The sequence below is a fragment of the Gopherus flavomarginatus genome, chromosome 11 (assembly GCF_025201925.1).
Source record: "Gopherus flavomarginatus isolate rGopFla2 chromosome 11, rGopFla2.mat.asm, whole genome shotgun sequence".
Taxonomy (NCBI): Eukaryota; Metazoa; Chordata; order Testudines; family Testudinidae; genus Gopherus; species Gopherus flavomarginatus.
In genome coordinates, this window is record NC_066627.1 from 26,000,925 (window position 1) to 26,016,105 (window position 15,181).

Sequence of the window (15,181 nt, forward strand, 5' to 3'; positions counted from 1 at the left end):
ACTGAGAGCAGGGAGTTTGTCTCTGTTGTACGCTCAATGACCATCTGCTGGTGCTCAGGCAGCATGGAGGAGGAAGCCACCTTAAATACAGAGGGGACATGAATCAGATGAGCGGAGTTTTGGGTAAGGATGGCAGGGAGGGAATAGATTGGAGCAAGAAGCCTGTGGGGGGAATACTGGGACTGAAGGCTGGAAGTCAGAGGATGGAAATTAAGTCCAGGAGCAAGGAAGGAGGGGAATGGGGGGACTGAGAGTCAGTGGATGGGGAAAGAGATTGAGATCTGATGAGGAGCTAAAGGTGAAACTAGGACTGGCTGGTCAAGGAGACTGGGACTAGGAACCAGTTAGGAAGGGAGAAGGAAGTGAGATGAAGGGGAACAGATCTGGTGAGATATGGTAAAGGGGGAAACCTGGGGCTGGCTGAGCAAAAAGATGAGACAAGGAGCTGAAGGAGCAGGTGACAATGAGGTTGGACCAGAAGCCTAAGGAGATAGACTGAATTGGGAGCCAATAGGGATGGAGAAGAACTGGAGGTCAAGGGAGACAGACACAGATCAGAGGTGGGATGGAAGAACTGGGACTGGCTGGGCAAGGAGACTTGGAACAAGTTGCTGGGGAAGGAGCTGGGAATGGCTGGGCAAAGAGACTGGAGGTTATGGGGCTGACTGGGACAAGCAACCTTAATTCTAGCTTGTCCTATCATAATTGTCCTGTCAGGAATGTTTTGACTAAATGTGTTTTCATTGGAAAAATATTGACACCAGAACATATTGGTTTCAACTAAACTTTCATTGGGAAGGTTTCTCAGGTCCAAAGAGAGGTTATCCCCAGAAGAGTTAATACCTTGGTGGTTAGTGCACTTGACTCTGATGTCGGAGAACCAAATTCAAGTTTCTTGTCTGCCTGATTCATCTCATCCCAGCTGAGTGACCTAACCAAAGGATGGTGTCAAGTATCAGGGGGTAGCTGTGTTAGTCTGTCTCCACAAAAACAACAGGAAGTCTGGTGGGACCTTAAAAACTAACAGATTTATTTGGACATAAGCTTTCGTGAGTAAAAAACCACTTCTTCATCTGAAGCATGCACTTCTTCATCTGATGCATCTGAAGAAGTGGCTTTTTACCCATGAAAGTTTATGCCCAAATAAATCTATTAATCTTTAAGGTGCCACCAGACTCCTAACCAAAGGAATCAGAAGTAAGGGCCTGAAGCTAAGCCTGAGACTAGTTGGTTGATCTGCAGCTGAATGTCCTGATCAACCAGACTCCCTGATTGGCTGAGAGGTGTCACAGGCCTACACGTAAACCCAGAAGCAGGACTAGGCCAGTGGTTGCTCAGTGCTTACATAAGAACATAAGAATGGCCATACTGGGTCAGACGAAAGGTCCATCTAGCCCAGTATCCTGTCTACCAATAGTGGCCAATGCCAGGTGCCCCAAAGGGAGTGAACCTAACAGGTAATGATCAAGTGATCTCTCTCCTGCCATCCATCTCCACCCTCTGACAAACAGAGGCTAGGGACACCATTCCTTCTGACCACAGCTGAAATTGCTCCTGTGCTGCCCTGTTCCCACACCACCACTGTCCTTCTCTAGTTCACTCTAACCCTGCTCCTTTTCCTGGTTCTTGATTCCTGGTTCCTGACTCCAGCATCAACCACTAGGCCTGACCACTACTGCATCTAACAAAAGGCCGGACCACCCACAAGAGGCTGGATCACCCACTTTAGGTGAACAGCTCACCTAAAAAGGAAGAAGGAACATATTCCTGTACTATGAGGGATCCTGCTATTGCCAACATCTCCATATAGGGGATAGTGGGCATCTTGCAGAACCTGAAGACTCAGGATGCCATCCTGCAAGCCCAGAATGCTGACTGGGAAGGTCTTTGGCCTGGGCCTTTCCATTCTTGGAGAAACCTAGCCCTATCCTGAGCCAGTTTGAAAACTTTGTTCAAGCCACTGAGGGGATTTTCAATGACCTGAGCAAAGACTGTATTTGAGGCTTATAGTCTGGTTTGGATTTGAAAAGGAAACAAATGGAAGACTGCATTCTGCACATGGTGCAGACACTTCAAGTATTTGGTTATGCTGTTCAGCTTGTGCAACGCTCCAGCAACTTTCCAACACTTAATTAATTATAGCTCTAGGGACATGCTGGACAAATTTGAGGTTATTTACCTCAGTGACGTCCATGTCTGAGGATCCAGTTCTCTACAGTCAATATGCACACCATGTCTTCAAGAAACTCCACCAGAACCACCTGTATGCAAAGCTTGAGATGTGTGAACTTGACCAGGACACTGTCAAATTTCTTGTATATATTATCTTCAAGCAAGGCACTAGCTATGGACTCATGTGAGATGGTAGCCATATTCGACTGGGCCACTCCAAAAGATGTGCTAGGGGTAAAGCAGTTCCTGGGTTTCACCATCTTTTACTGAAGATTTATCAGGGGTTTTTCTAGCCTGTTCACTCCCATGATGGTGCTATTGTGAAGAAGACCTCGGTTTATCTGGTCCTCAGAATTCCAGTCTGACTTCGATCAACTAAAAAGGGCATTCACTACAGCACCTATCCAGATCCTACTAAACCATTCACTGTGGAAACTGAAGCATCAAGTTTACTATAGGTGCAATATTATCCTAACAAACAGGCCCCTATATCCTGCTTTGTCCCTGTTCATTCACTAAAATCAGTGGAACTATTCATGCATAAAATTACACACATGAGTTAGTACCTTGCTAAATCAAGTTCATAGTTATCTTGTGAATCAGCTGGTTCATCCGAGACAAATGGCACAGAAACTGTCACCTTTTTTTTTTAACTTCAGCAAGATAGTAGTAGATATTAATTTCACAACCATATTGAGCTATCGGTATAAGACCAGTTGTTCTTGGATTTCCTTCCAGAGTGGGATTGGAGGCAGTAAATACTGAAGCAAGGAAAGGAATGTGGGTTAAACATTCATCTTAATCCCCATTGTTCTTTTCAATAGAGAATGAGAAGACAGTCCATCTATTTAAATCTATTTTCATTCCCTCAAGCAGCAAAATATAAGGTTTCATAGCGTTGCTTACTCACTTGCCGTAGCACTTACTCACCTAAATAATTCCATTAGCTCCTGTGAGACTACTCATGTAAGAAATTATTACTGAGAATAAAATTTGAAGCATTCGGCCTCTAATTATTCTTAAATGGAATCTTCATGACAAGGTGCAAATTAATGCCGGAAAGCCAATATCTACTCTGTTATTAGAGTTGACCAGAGAACGTCAATTCCATTTCATGGCAATTTTGAGGTTTTTAAATTTGTTTTCATTCTCCATTGGAATGAAAATGAAGTCTTTTGAACATTTTCATGAAAGTAAAAATGTATGTGTCTATCACTCTAGACCATGGAGGCTATAGTACCAGCCTGCTGTGTGGGAGACCTAGCCCTGATCTACACTACGAGGTTAGGTCAAATTTATCCGCATTAGGTTGATTTTATAAGCAATGTGTCTACATAACCAACCTCGTTCTGTCAACCTAAAGGGCTCTTAAAATCGATTTCTGTACTCCTCCCCGGCAAGGGGAGTAGCTCTAAAATCAACCTTGTCTGGTCAAATTTGGGGTAGTGCAGACGTAATTCGGCGGTATTGGCCTTTGGGAGCTATCCCAGAGTGCTCCAATGTGACCACTCTGGACAGCACTTTCAACTCTGATGCACTATCCAGGTACACAGGAAAAGCCCCAGGAATTTTTGAATTTCATTTCCTGTTTGGTCAGTGTGGTGAGCTCAGCAGCACAGGTGACCCTGCAGTCCCCCTAGAGCCACAAACGAGCTCCAGCATGGACCAAACAGGAGACACTGGATCTGGTTGCTTTATGGGGAGAAGAATCTGTGCAGGCCGAACTCCAATTAAAAAGAAGAAACGCTAATATATATTCCAAAATCGCACCGGGCATGATGGACAGAGGCTACAACAGGGACACACAGCAGTGCTGCTTAAAGTTAAGGAGCTCAGGCAGGCCTACCAAAAGACGAAGGAGGCAAGTGGTCACTCTGGGTCAGAGCCCCATACATACCGCTTCTATGATCCGCTGTATGGCATTCTAGCTGGGGGGGACCCCACCACTACCCCACCACTGTCTGTGGACACCTGCAAGGGGGCAGTCTCATGCAACAGGGAGAAGGATTTTGTGGATGAGGAAGAGGAGGAAGAGAAGAATGCGCAGCAGGCAAGCGGTGAATCCATTCTCCCTGGCAGCCAGGACCTTTTCATCACCCTGGAGCTAGTACCCTCCCAAGGCTGGATCCTGGACCCTGAAGCTGGAGAAGGCACCTCTGGTGAGTGCATATTTGTAACTATAGTACAGGGTTTAAAAGCAATAGTGTTTAATGTTTGATTTGCCCTGAAGACTTGGGATGCATTTGCAGTCAGTACAGCTACTGGAAAAGTCTGTTAAAATGTCTGGGGATGTAGCAGGAATCCTCCAGGGACATCTCCATGAAGCTCTCCTGGAGGTCCTCTGAAAGCCTTTGCAGAAGTTGTTTTGGGGAGGGCTGCCTTATTTTGTCCTCCACAGTAGGACACTTTACCACGCCAAGTCCTCAGCAAGTAGTCTGGAATGATTGCAGCACAAAGAACGGCAGCGAATGGTCCTGGGTTTTGGTCGCATTCAAGCAACATTTGGTTTATATCTTCCTGTGTTAGCCTCGGGGGAGTGAAATCATTCATGGTCACCTGGTTGAAATAGGGGAATTTTTGTAAGGGAACAGTAAAAGGACCCCACTCATGCTGGGCTGTTTACGCTTGGCTAAAAGGGATCATCCCAGAGAATAGCCACGCGGTGGAGTGGAAGGCGGTGTGTGCTGCACATCCACCCAAAAACCGCAGCCCCTCCTTTTAAATGGCAAACCCAGCTGGCATGGCTTGCTATGGGAAAGGAATGCACTTCAGTTTTAAATCATTCCCACATGTTATAAAGTGTGACAAGGTTCCTCCTCCACCTTGGTGGGTCCTGCGCTTATTGGCAGATTTGCTCACCTCAGTGATCTTCCCCACAGTCTGGATCAACTCCTCCTGTGTCTGATCAGGAGTTGGGAGGTTTGGGGGGAACCCGGGCCCACCCTCTACTCTGCGTTCCAGCCCAGGGCCCTGTGGATTGCAGCTGTCTATAGTGCCTCCTGTAACAGCTGCATGATAACTACAACTCCCTGGGCTACTTCCCCATGGCCTCCTCCAAACACTTTCTTTATCCTTACCACAGGACCTTCCTCCTGGTGTCTGATAACGCTTGTACTCCTTAGTCCTCCAGCAGCACACCCTCTCACTCTCAGATCCATGTGCCTCTTGCTCCCAGCTCCTCACACACACTTCCTCTCCTCTGGCTCCTCCTCGCCTGACTAGAGTGAGCTCCTTTTTAAACCCAGGTGTCCTGATTAGCCTGCCTTGATTGGCTGCAGGTGATCTAATCAGCCTGTCTGCCTTAATTGGTTCTAGCAGGTTCCTGATTACTCTAGTGCAGCCCCTGCTCTGGTCACTCAGGGAACAGAAAACTACTCATCCAGTGACCAGTATATTTGCCCTCTACCAGGCTTCTGTACCTCACTGATCTGGGTCTGTCACAGAAGGCAGAAGCAGCCAACCCCGTGTACCCTTTGGCTTACCATGGCTGCCTGGAAACCGAATTCTGTTTCCCATCCGTGTGTGATGTGTCACCATAACGGCAGGCACTCAATATAAAAGGCAAAATGTGACCTTGTACCTAAAGCACATGCTGTCTGCTATGAATTGCTTGATTCACTGTGAAAGAGTCTCCCTTTTGTTCTCAGAAATGTATCCTCTTAAATTTTACTCTCCCTTTTTATCCCCCCACAGGTGCAAATGTTTCTATGCTCCCCCTAACATCTCCGTCCCTGAGGTTATCACAGATTAGAAAGTGAAAAAAATGCACTTATGATGACATGTTTTCCAAGCTCATGAAGTCCTCCAGCACTGATAGGGCACAGCTGAATGCATGGAGGCATTCAGTGGCAGAGGCCAGGAAAGCATTAAGTGAGCACGATGAGAAGAGGCAGGATGCAATGCTGAGGCTAATGGGGGAGCAAACTGACATGCTCAGGTATCTGGTGGAGCTGCGGGAAAGCCAACAAGAACACAGACTGCCGCTGCATCCACTGTACAACCACCTGCCCTCATCCCCAAGTTCCATATCCTCCTCACCCAGACGGCCAAGACTGGGAGCGGGGAAGGCTCTGGGCACCCAGATACTGCACTCCAGAGGATGGCCCAAGCAACAGAAGGCTGTCATTCAAACAGTTTTGGTTTGTAGTGTGGCTACAATAAGCAATGTGGCCTTGTCCTTCCCTCCTCCTCTACCACACCCAGGCTACCTTGTCCATTATCTCACCTTTTTTTTTAATTAATAAAGAAAGAATGCATGATTTCAAAACAATAGTGACTTTATTTCCTTTGCCAGCTGTGATCAAAAGGAGGAGGGTGGTTGGCTTACAGGGAATTAAAATCAACAAAGGTAGTGGGTTTGCATCAAGGAGAAACACACACAACTGTCACACCGTAGCCTGGCCAGTCATGAAACTGGGTTTCAAAGCCTCTCTGATGTGCAGCAGGCCTAGCTGTGCTCTTCTAATCACTCTGGTGTCTGGCTGCTCAAAACTGGCCACCAAGCGATTTGCCTCAACCTCCCACCCCACCATAAACATCTCCCCCTTACTCTCACAGATATTATGGAGCACACAGCAAGCAGCGATAACAATGGGAATAATGGTTGCGTTAAGGTCTAATCTAATCAGCAAACAATGCCAATGAGCTTTTAGATGTCCAGAGGCACATTCTACCACCATTCTGCACTGGCTCAGCCTATAGCTGAACTGCTCCTTACTACTGTCCAGGCTGCCTGCGTACGGCTTCATAAGCCATAGAAGCAAGGGGTAGGCTGGGCCCCCAAGGTTAACTACTGGCATTTCAACATCCCCAATGATAATTTTTTGGTCTGGGAAGTAAGTTCCTTCCTGCAGCTGCTGAAACAGCCCGGAGTTCCTAAAGATGCAAGCGTCATGCACCTTTCCCAGCCATCCGACGCTGATGTCAGTGAAACATCCCTTGTGATCCACCAGTGCTTGCAACACCATTGAGAAGTGTCTAAGGGTATGGCTACACTTACAGTTTTGCAGCGCTGGTAGTTACAGCTGTGTTAGTACAGCTGTGTAGGGCCAGCGCTGCAGTGTGGCCACACTTACAGCAACCAGCGCTGCAGTATGGCCACATTTACAGCACTTGCAGCACTGTTGGGAGTGGTGCATTGTGGGCAGCTATCCCACAGAGCACCTCATCCCATTTTGGCGCTGTGGCTTGTGGGAAGGGGAAGGAAGTGTGCCGGTATTTCCGCTTCCTGTTCCAACGCTACACATTCCGAGCAGTTTGGCGGCACTGTGATTCTGCAGCGCTATTTCTGCGATTTTTGTTATAAATGGAGCCTGAGCTGCTGAGGACCTTGCTGATGAATGTTGCCAGCACATCACGCATGGCAGTGGAGCTATTCCTTCAGCTCCAAAGTGACAGTGACAGTGACAGTGAGGAGTCAGACGATAATATTGAATCGCCTGACGCTGAAGACAGTAAATTGCTTGTGGCGGTAACAGACGTGCTCAGCACCGTGGAACGGCGTCTTTGGGCTCGGGAAACCAGCACTCAGTGGTGGGATCACATCGTCCTGCAATCCTGGGATGACGAGCAGTGGCTGCAGAACTTTCGGATGAGAAAAGCCACTTTCATGGCACTGTGTGCTGAGCTCGCCCCTACCCTGCGGCTCAGGGACACAAGATTGAGAGCTGCCCTGCCAGTGGAGAAGTGGGTGGCTATTGCAATCTGGAAGCTGGCAACTCCAGACTGCTTCCGATCGGTGGCGAACCAGTTTGGAGTGGGAAAGTCTACCGTTGGAATGATGCTGATGCAAGTTTGCACAGCCATTAATCGCACCCTGCTAAGAAGAACTGTGACTCTTGGGAACGTGCAGGACATTGTGGATGGCTTTGCAGAAATGGGTTTCCCTAACTGTGGAGGGGCAATAGATGGGACACATATTCCTATTCTGTCACCACCCCACCTGGCATCAGAGTACGTTAATCGCAGGGGTATTTCTCCGTGGTTCTGCAAGCGCTTGTGGATCACCGTGGGCGTTTCACTGACATTTACTCAGGATGGCCTGGAAAGGTGCACAATGCACGCATCTTTCGGAACAGTTCCCTGTTCAGGAGGCTGAGGGCCGGGACTTTTTTCCTAGACCGCAAGATCACAGTAGGGGACGTCGAAATGCCCACTGTGATCCTTGGAGACCCCGTTTACCCCTTAATGCCATGGCTCATGAAACCGTATACAGGGAAGCTTGACAGGAGCAAGGACCGGTTCAACTACAGGCTGAGCCGGTGCAGAATGACTGTGGAGTGTGCTTTTGGCCATTTGAAAGCCCGCTGGAGGTGTCTTTATGGGAAGCTAGATTTGGGGGAAAGCAGCATCTCCGCTATTATATCCGCTTGCTGTACCCTCCATAATATTTGTGAAGGGAAGGGTGAAAGATTCAGTGAGGAATGGACCTCCGAGGTTCGACGCCTAGAGGATGAGTTTGCTCAGCCAGAGAGCAGGGCTACTAGGGAGGCCCAGGAAAGGGCTTCAAGGATTCGGGATGCTTTAAGGGAGCAATTTGATGCTGAGAGCCAACAGTAATGTTTGGTGCCTTTGATGTGCTTTGCTCTACCTTGGGGTACAATATTTACCACTTCCTGCAATAATATAACGTAGTAAAAGAGAAATAAAATCCTTTATTCAACATACAGTACATAAAAGGCAAGGGGGGTTAGGGTGGTGGACTGTACATTCACAAGTTTGAATATGTCCTATTTTGATTACTATTCAATGTCTGCTGCACTTCAGGATTACTATGCTGCAGGGTAATGGGGGTGGAGTGCACAGGGTAAGAATTATAGTTATCAGGGCTGGTAGGTGATCGTACAGGTGTTGGGGGCAGCTGGGGGTAATAAGAAACTGGCTGCTGGAGAAAGTTGTTTTGTGGAAATACTGGGGAACAAGAAAGAGGGCTTTGGGAGGGCTGTGGGTTACCACGGTACATATTTGCCTGCATGGCTACGAGAGACTCGAAAGACTCAGTTTGGCGAGCCAGGAGGCTTATCATCTGCTTTGTGGTTTTTTTGGCAGCCAATTCCTTTCTCCTGCTTTCTGTTTGCCTCCATTCATGTACTGTCTGTCTCCATTCATACATTTTCTCTCTCCATTCCTGTGTCTTCCTACTTTCTCTGTTGTAATGACTCATAACTGATTTGATCAATTCCTCTTTTGATTTTCTTGGATTTCTTCTCAAGTTCTGCAATCTACGTGAGGCCGGTGATCCGGCTGCATTAGTCAAGGTCACTAGAAAAAAGAGAGATAGAACCATGTAATACACAGAGGCTACATTGTTTATTATCACACAGTGAAGGACTTTTTAGACTTTTGGTAGCATCCTTCTCACATTCCTCACATAACACAGAGAGGGCAGGGAAGCTAAGTCATGGCGAGCAATGGGGTGAGTGTTTTTCCCCCGAGTTCCCCTTGGGAGTGGGAATTGACCAATGGGTCACTGGGGTTTATCTGCAATGGGTACAGGAGGTAGCTGGTGTTCTGAACAGGGGACAGTAGTGAACAGGAAGGTGGCGAGCTGCTGGCGGGGGGGGAGGTTGGGCTTTGGTCCGCGTTCACGCTGTCCTGCTGGTGAGGGGGGGGGAAACGCACCGAGGTGCTGGATGCCTGCTTGGAGGGGGGTGCATAACACCGGAGCACACCGCGGGGCTAGCTACGTGCTAGGAGGGGGGTGGTGAACACCGGAGCGCACCGCGGTGCTGGATGCCTGCTTGGAGGGGGGTGCATAACACCGGAGCGCACCGCGTGGCTGGCTACGTGCTGGGAGGGGGGCTGGGGAACACCGGAGCGCACCGCGGTGCTGGATGCCTGCTTGGAGGGGGGTGCATAACACTGGAGCACACCGCGGGGCTAGCTACGTGCTGGGAGGGGGGTGGTGAACACCGGAGCGCACCGCGGTGCTGGATGCCTGCTTGGAGGGGGGTGCATAACACCGGAGCACACCGCGGGGCTAGCTACGTGCTGGGGGGGGGGTAAACAACAGAGCACAATGGGCTGGGGAAACGCGAACCTGGCGCCATGCACTCAAGTATCCCTAAATTCTCAACAGGGTTTCCTACTGCCAGACATATCACTGCTGTGTGTTACCTGAGAAGAGAGGGAGGGTCTTCTACAGCAATGTGGATACCGCCCTGGCCCCTATGCAGCTTGCCTGTGTGCAGCCATGGTCCCCCCACTCCTCGCTGCACAGTGGATCGGACGAGTTAGCCTGAGCAGGACAAGGACCACGGTGGCTCTCCCGATCAGCTTGAGAAAGCAAATTGCAAACGCTCTGGCTGCAACTTTTCAAGAGATTACCAAGGCAGATTACAGAGACGTGATAGAGCAAATCAATGGGCTATTCCACATTTAGGCATGCATGCAGGCAGCCATAACCCAAACCCTCCTCTCCCAAAACATAAAAATCTACTTACCCCGAGCACAATCCTCAGTTTCTTCCTCACCATCAACTTCCTGCTGCTGCGACTGGCTAGCCTCCTCCTGGCTTGAGAAGAGCTCCTGGCTGCATGTGTCCTGGGACTCCGGGGTGTCTCCCTCCATGCCAGTAGCCTCACTGTCACCTTCCTCTACACCCTCCCACACTTCTCCCTGCTGTGAACTCTCCATCGTGGTCCTCGGATTGGCAGTGGGGTCACACCCAAGTATGGCATCCAGCTCCTGGTAAAAACGGCAGGTCATGGGGGTAGCTCCTGAGCGGCGATTTCCCTCACGGGCTTTGCAGTAAGCACTCCTCAGCTCTTTTATTTTGACCTTGCACTGCAACGCGTCCCGTTCATGGCCCCTTCTCATCGAGGACTGCGATATCTGCCCATAGGTATCATAATTTCTCCTTCTGGAGCGCAGCTGTGCTTGCACAGCCTCCTCTCCCCAAACACTTATGAGGTCCTGCAGCTCTGCATTGGTCCATGCTGGGGCTCGTTTGGTGCGTGGAGGCATGGTCGCTGATTGACTGATTGATTAATTGCACTCCACACCTGGCTGAGCAAACAGGAAGGGATTTTTAAAATTCCCGGGGCATTTAAAGGAGGGGTCAGGTGAGCCCAGTGCAGTGGAGTTTGCATGATTACCAGAGAGGCTTCTTAGGTATGCTGGGATACCTACTTATGCCACGGAGGTCAATAAAAACGCTGGTGGGTGTCCACACTTGCTGACCAGCGCTGGATCCCCTACACCCGAGGCTCGACCGGGTGTACAGCCAGCGCTGCAACCAGGGAGTTGCAGCACTGGCCGTGCTGTGCAAGTGTGGCCACATCCTAAGTTGCAGCGCTGTAACCCCCTCACCAGCGCTGCAACTCTGTAGTGTAGCCAAGGCCTAAGTTAGACTCAGGACTCAGGGCTTGTCTACATCACAAAGTTGCAGAGCTGGTGAGGGGGTTACAGCGCTGCAACTTAGGAGGTGTACACATCTGCAGGGCATCACCAGCGCTGCAACTCCCTGTTTGCAGCGCTGGCCGTACTCCCGTTTTGTCTCGGGTGTAGAGGATCCAGCGCTGGTGATCCAGCGCTGGTAATTAAGTGTAGACACTTACCAGCGCTTTTCTTGACCTCCGTGGAATAAGCAGGTATCCCAGCATACCTGAGGAAGCCTCTGGTAATCAAGCTGGTCTCCTTCCCCGGCTTGCTCTCGCTTTCCCCGAACCCCCGTGCAAGCAGGTCTCCTTCCCTGCGGTTTGCAGGGGGGTTCGGGGAACGCGAGAGCAAACCGCGGCGAAGCTGGTCTCCTTCCCCGGTTTGTTCTCGCGTTCCCCGAACCCCCGTGCAAGCAGGTCTCCTTCCCTGCGGTTTGCAGGGGGGTTCAGGGAACGCGAGAGCAAACCGTGGCGAAGCTAGTCTGCTTCCCCGGTTTGCTCTCGCGTTCCCCGAACCCCCCTGCAAACCGCAGGGAAGGAGACCTGCTTGCTCGGGGGTTCGGGGAACGCGAGAGCAAACCGCGGGCAAGCTGGTCTCCTTCCCCAGTTTGCTCTCGCGTTCCCCGGACCCCCCTTGAAGCCGCCCAACAGCGCTGCACTGTGGCCACATCTAACACCACTTGCAGCGCTGGTTGCTGTAAGTGTGGCCACTCTGCAGCGCTGGCCCTATACAGCTGTACTAATACAGCTGTAACAACCAGCGCTGCAAAATTGTAGATGTAGACATACCCTCACAGTTTGTCAGACCACTCTGTTTTATTAGCACAGCGCTCTGCTAATAACACCAGATAATGTGAGCACCATGCAAGACACAAACTATCTTATTTATACAGATAAAAGGGCGAGCACTTAACAAGATAACAAAGGAAGCAGAATCTGATAAGTTTACCTGGGCTAGGCATGCATAGCTTATTTCCTTACTAACTATTACTGATCTTCTGTTAATGTTTTGCCATTAGCACCCTTGTTTATGCCTAATGTTTTTTTTCCTGGCACCTGTATTTCAACATTTCTTATTTCTGCTTAAAGGTACATACAACATTTCTTTAATCCATTCTTATTTTTATAATATAATTCATTCTACTTTCACAGAAGTACCCCTTGAGGTTTATGTACTGGTTGTCAAGGTGGTCCAGTGCCAAGATAGGGATATGTGTTCCGTTTATCACCCCGCCACGGGTAGGGAACCCCATTGCAGCAAAACCATCCACTATGACCTACATATTTCCCAGAGTCACTATCCTTGCTAGCAGAAGGTCAGTGATTGTATTGGCTACTTGGATCACAGCAGCCCCCACAGTAGATTTGCCCACTCCAAATTGATTCCCAACTGACCGATAGCAGTCAGGTGTTGCAAGCTTCCACAGGGCTATCGCCATTCGCTTCTCAACTGCCAGAGCAGCTCTCATCTTGGTATTCCTGTGCTTCAGGGTAGGGGAAAGCAACTCACAAAGTTCCAGGAAAGTGGCCTTACCCATGCAAAAGTTTCGCAGCCACTGGGAATCATCCCATACCTGCAACACTATGCGGTCCCACCAGTCTGTGCTTGTTTGCTGGGCCCAGAATCAGCGTTCCCTGGCATGAACCTGACTCATTATCACCATGATGTCCACATTGCTAGATCCCGTGTTTTCTGGAACTTCTGTGTCCATGTTCTCCTCACAATCGTCCTTGTGCTGACGTCGCCTAGCCAGGTTCTGCACATACTGCAGGATAATGTGCGAGGTATTTACAATGCTCACAACAGCAGCAGTGAGCTGAGCAGGCTCCATGCTTGCCATGCTATGGCATCTGCACTGGTAACCCAGGAAAAAAGGTGTGAAATGACTCTCTGCTGTTGCTTTCACGAAGGGAGGGAGGGATGGAGGGAGGGAGGGGAGACTGACGATAAGGTGCCCAGATGTCCCGATTTTATAGGGACAGTCCTGATTTGGGGGGCTTTTTCTTATATATGCTCCTGTTACCTCCCACCCCATGTCCCAATTTTTCACACTTGCTCTCTGGTCACCCTAACTGACGACATGTACCCAAAACCACCTGCAACAATGTTTTTGCTCCATCAGGCATTGGGAGCTTAACCCAGAATTCCAATGGGCAGTGGAGACTGTGGGAACTGTGGGATAGCTACCCACAGTGCACCGCTCCGTGATTCGATGCTAGTCACAGTATTGAGGACACACTCCGCCGACTTAATATACTTACTGGGGACATACACAATCGACTGTATAAAATTGCTTTCTAATGATAGACTTCTACACAATCAACCTAATTTCATAGTGCAGGGATATCCCTAGATTCAGTTCTTGTTCTGCCTAATTCAGAGCAGAGTTTTTCTCCCCACATCACTGTAAATCACAAAGTAAGGACTTGAATCTACCATGCCTAAATCCCAAGCCAGTAGCAAACCACAGCTGCAGAGTTTGTCTGTTGCTGACCTAGAAACCTTCCTAATGACATTTTTATAGAAACCAATGCATTGCTTGGAAGGAGCATATTTCGCCCAAATTTCACTTTGGCAAAAATATTCCAACCACCTGTATCAGTTATGTGGGTGCAACTCCCTTTAGAGTTACACCCACGTAAACAAGAACAGAATTAGGCTCCAAAAATATAAAGCTGTTTCCACTCCCCTGTCTTTGGCCAGATTTGGCATTAATCTGGGACTTGGGCCTTTTGTCATTAGAACAGCCTTCTTTGACTTATTTTGTATCCTGAAATAAGGCAGATATACTGGCATGCATCCTCCCCCCCCCCCATAATTGTTGTATTTGAAACATTCTTACTGTCCCACTTTGAGTTTATTTGCACTGATGCGTCGTCTGCCTGCTCCAGCCTTTGTGAAATTTCCTGGTATGGATGTATGTTCCTGCTGCTCTGGGAGGAGTCTTGGAAGACAGCATACTCTGTCCACACCCTCATCAGCACCTGAGTGTGGTTGGTGGGCCAGGTGGCTGTTCTCAGAGCAGGATCTGTGTTCCCCTCTATTGATCTAAAGCATGCAGTAGAAAACTGTTCCGATACGGTCAGAGCAGCTTGCTACTACCAGTGATGAAAATGTGAGAACAGGGGACCTTTGTAGTTTGAACTCCTTTCTTCCTGACTCCTACCACTGTGGGAATGGGGTTGGAGGACTATTGAACCTTGAGTCCTGGTACATGCCCCATATCTACTCCCACCTCAGGTGTGCTAGCTGACTCACCCTCATCTTACCTTCAGACGCATGCTTCTGGGTTTAAGTGTGGACAATAGGGGGTTATGGCACAGCCACAAGCATGCACATGTGCAGACATCAGTGTAGATGCACCCGCAGATGAGGAACTCAACATTTCAGGGTATGCAGTGAAGGCATGGAAGTATGGCTTGCAGCATCAGCAACACAGTGAAGCATTGCACGGAGCTGAAGGAACATCAACAGAAGAAGGAAATGGCAAGGTCAATAACTCACAGAGCAGACCCCAAACTTGTTTTGCTTCAAGGGAGCCCCAACAACTCCAAGGCAGCTTCAGCTTCACAGCTCAAATCATCAGTGCTGCAAGGATCTGCTCCACGGCACTGGAGAAGTAAAGGGGAAG

At 49.2% G+C, this 15,181-nt stretch overlaps 1 protein-coding gene across 1 annotated transcript; it reads right to left on the reverse strand.

Annotated features, from left to right (window-relative positions):
* Positions 1 to 8,805: 8,805 nt before the first annotated feature.
* On the reverse strand, positions 8,806 to 11,165 carry LOC127030717 (zinc finger and SCAN domain-containing protein 29-like). Its single transcript, XM_050917444.1, has 2 exons — positions 10,614 to 11,165; positions 8,806 to 9,432 (listed from the first exon to the last, which is right to left on the reverse strand). The coding sequence occupies exons 1-2, from the start codon at positions 11,134 to 11,136 to the stop codon at positions 8,882 to 8,884; spliced, it is 1,074 nt and encodes a 357-aa protein (XP_050773401.1). The 5' UTR covers positions 11,137 to 11,165; the 3' UTR covers positions 8,806 to 8,881.
* Positions 11,166 to 15,181: the final 4,016 nt, after the last annotated feature.

Bases quoted from the DNA above. Each gene is read 5' to 3' on its own strand.
- LOC127030717 (XM_050917444.1), bottom strand. From the start codon at position 11,136: ATGCCTCCACGCACCAAACGAGCCCCAGCATGGACCAATGCAGAGCTG. The intron at 9,433-10,613 runs GTAAGTAGATTT...TCTTTTTTCTAG, and splicing joins AACTGAGGATTGTGCTCGGG to TGACCTTGACTAATGCAGCC.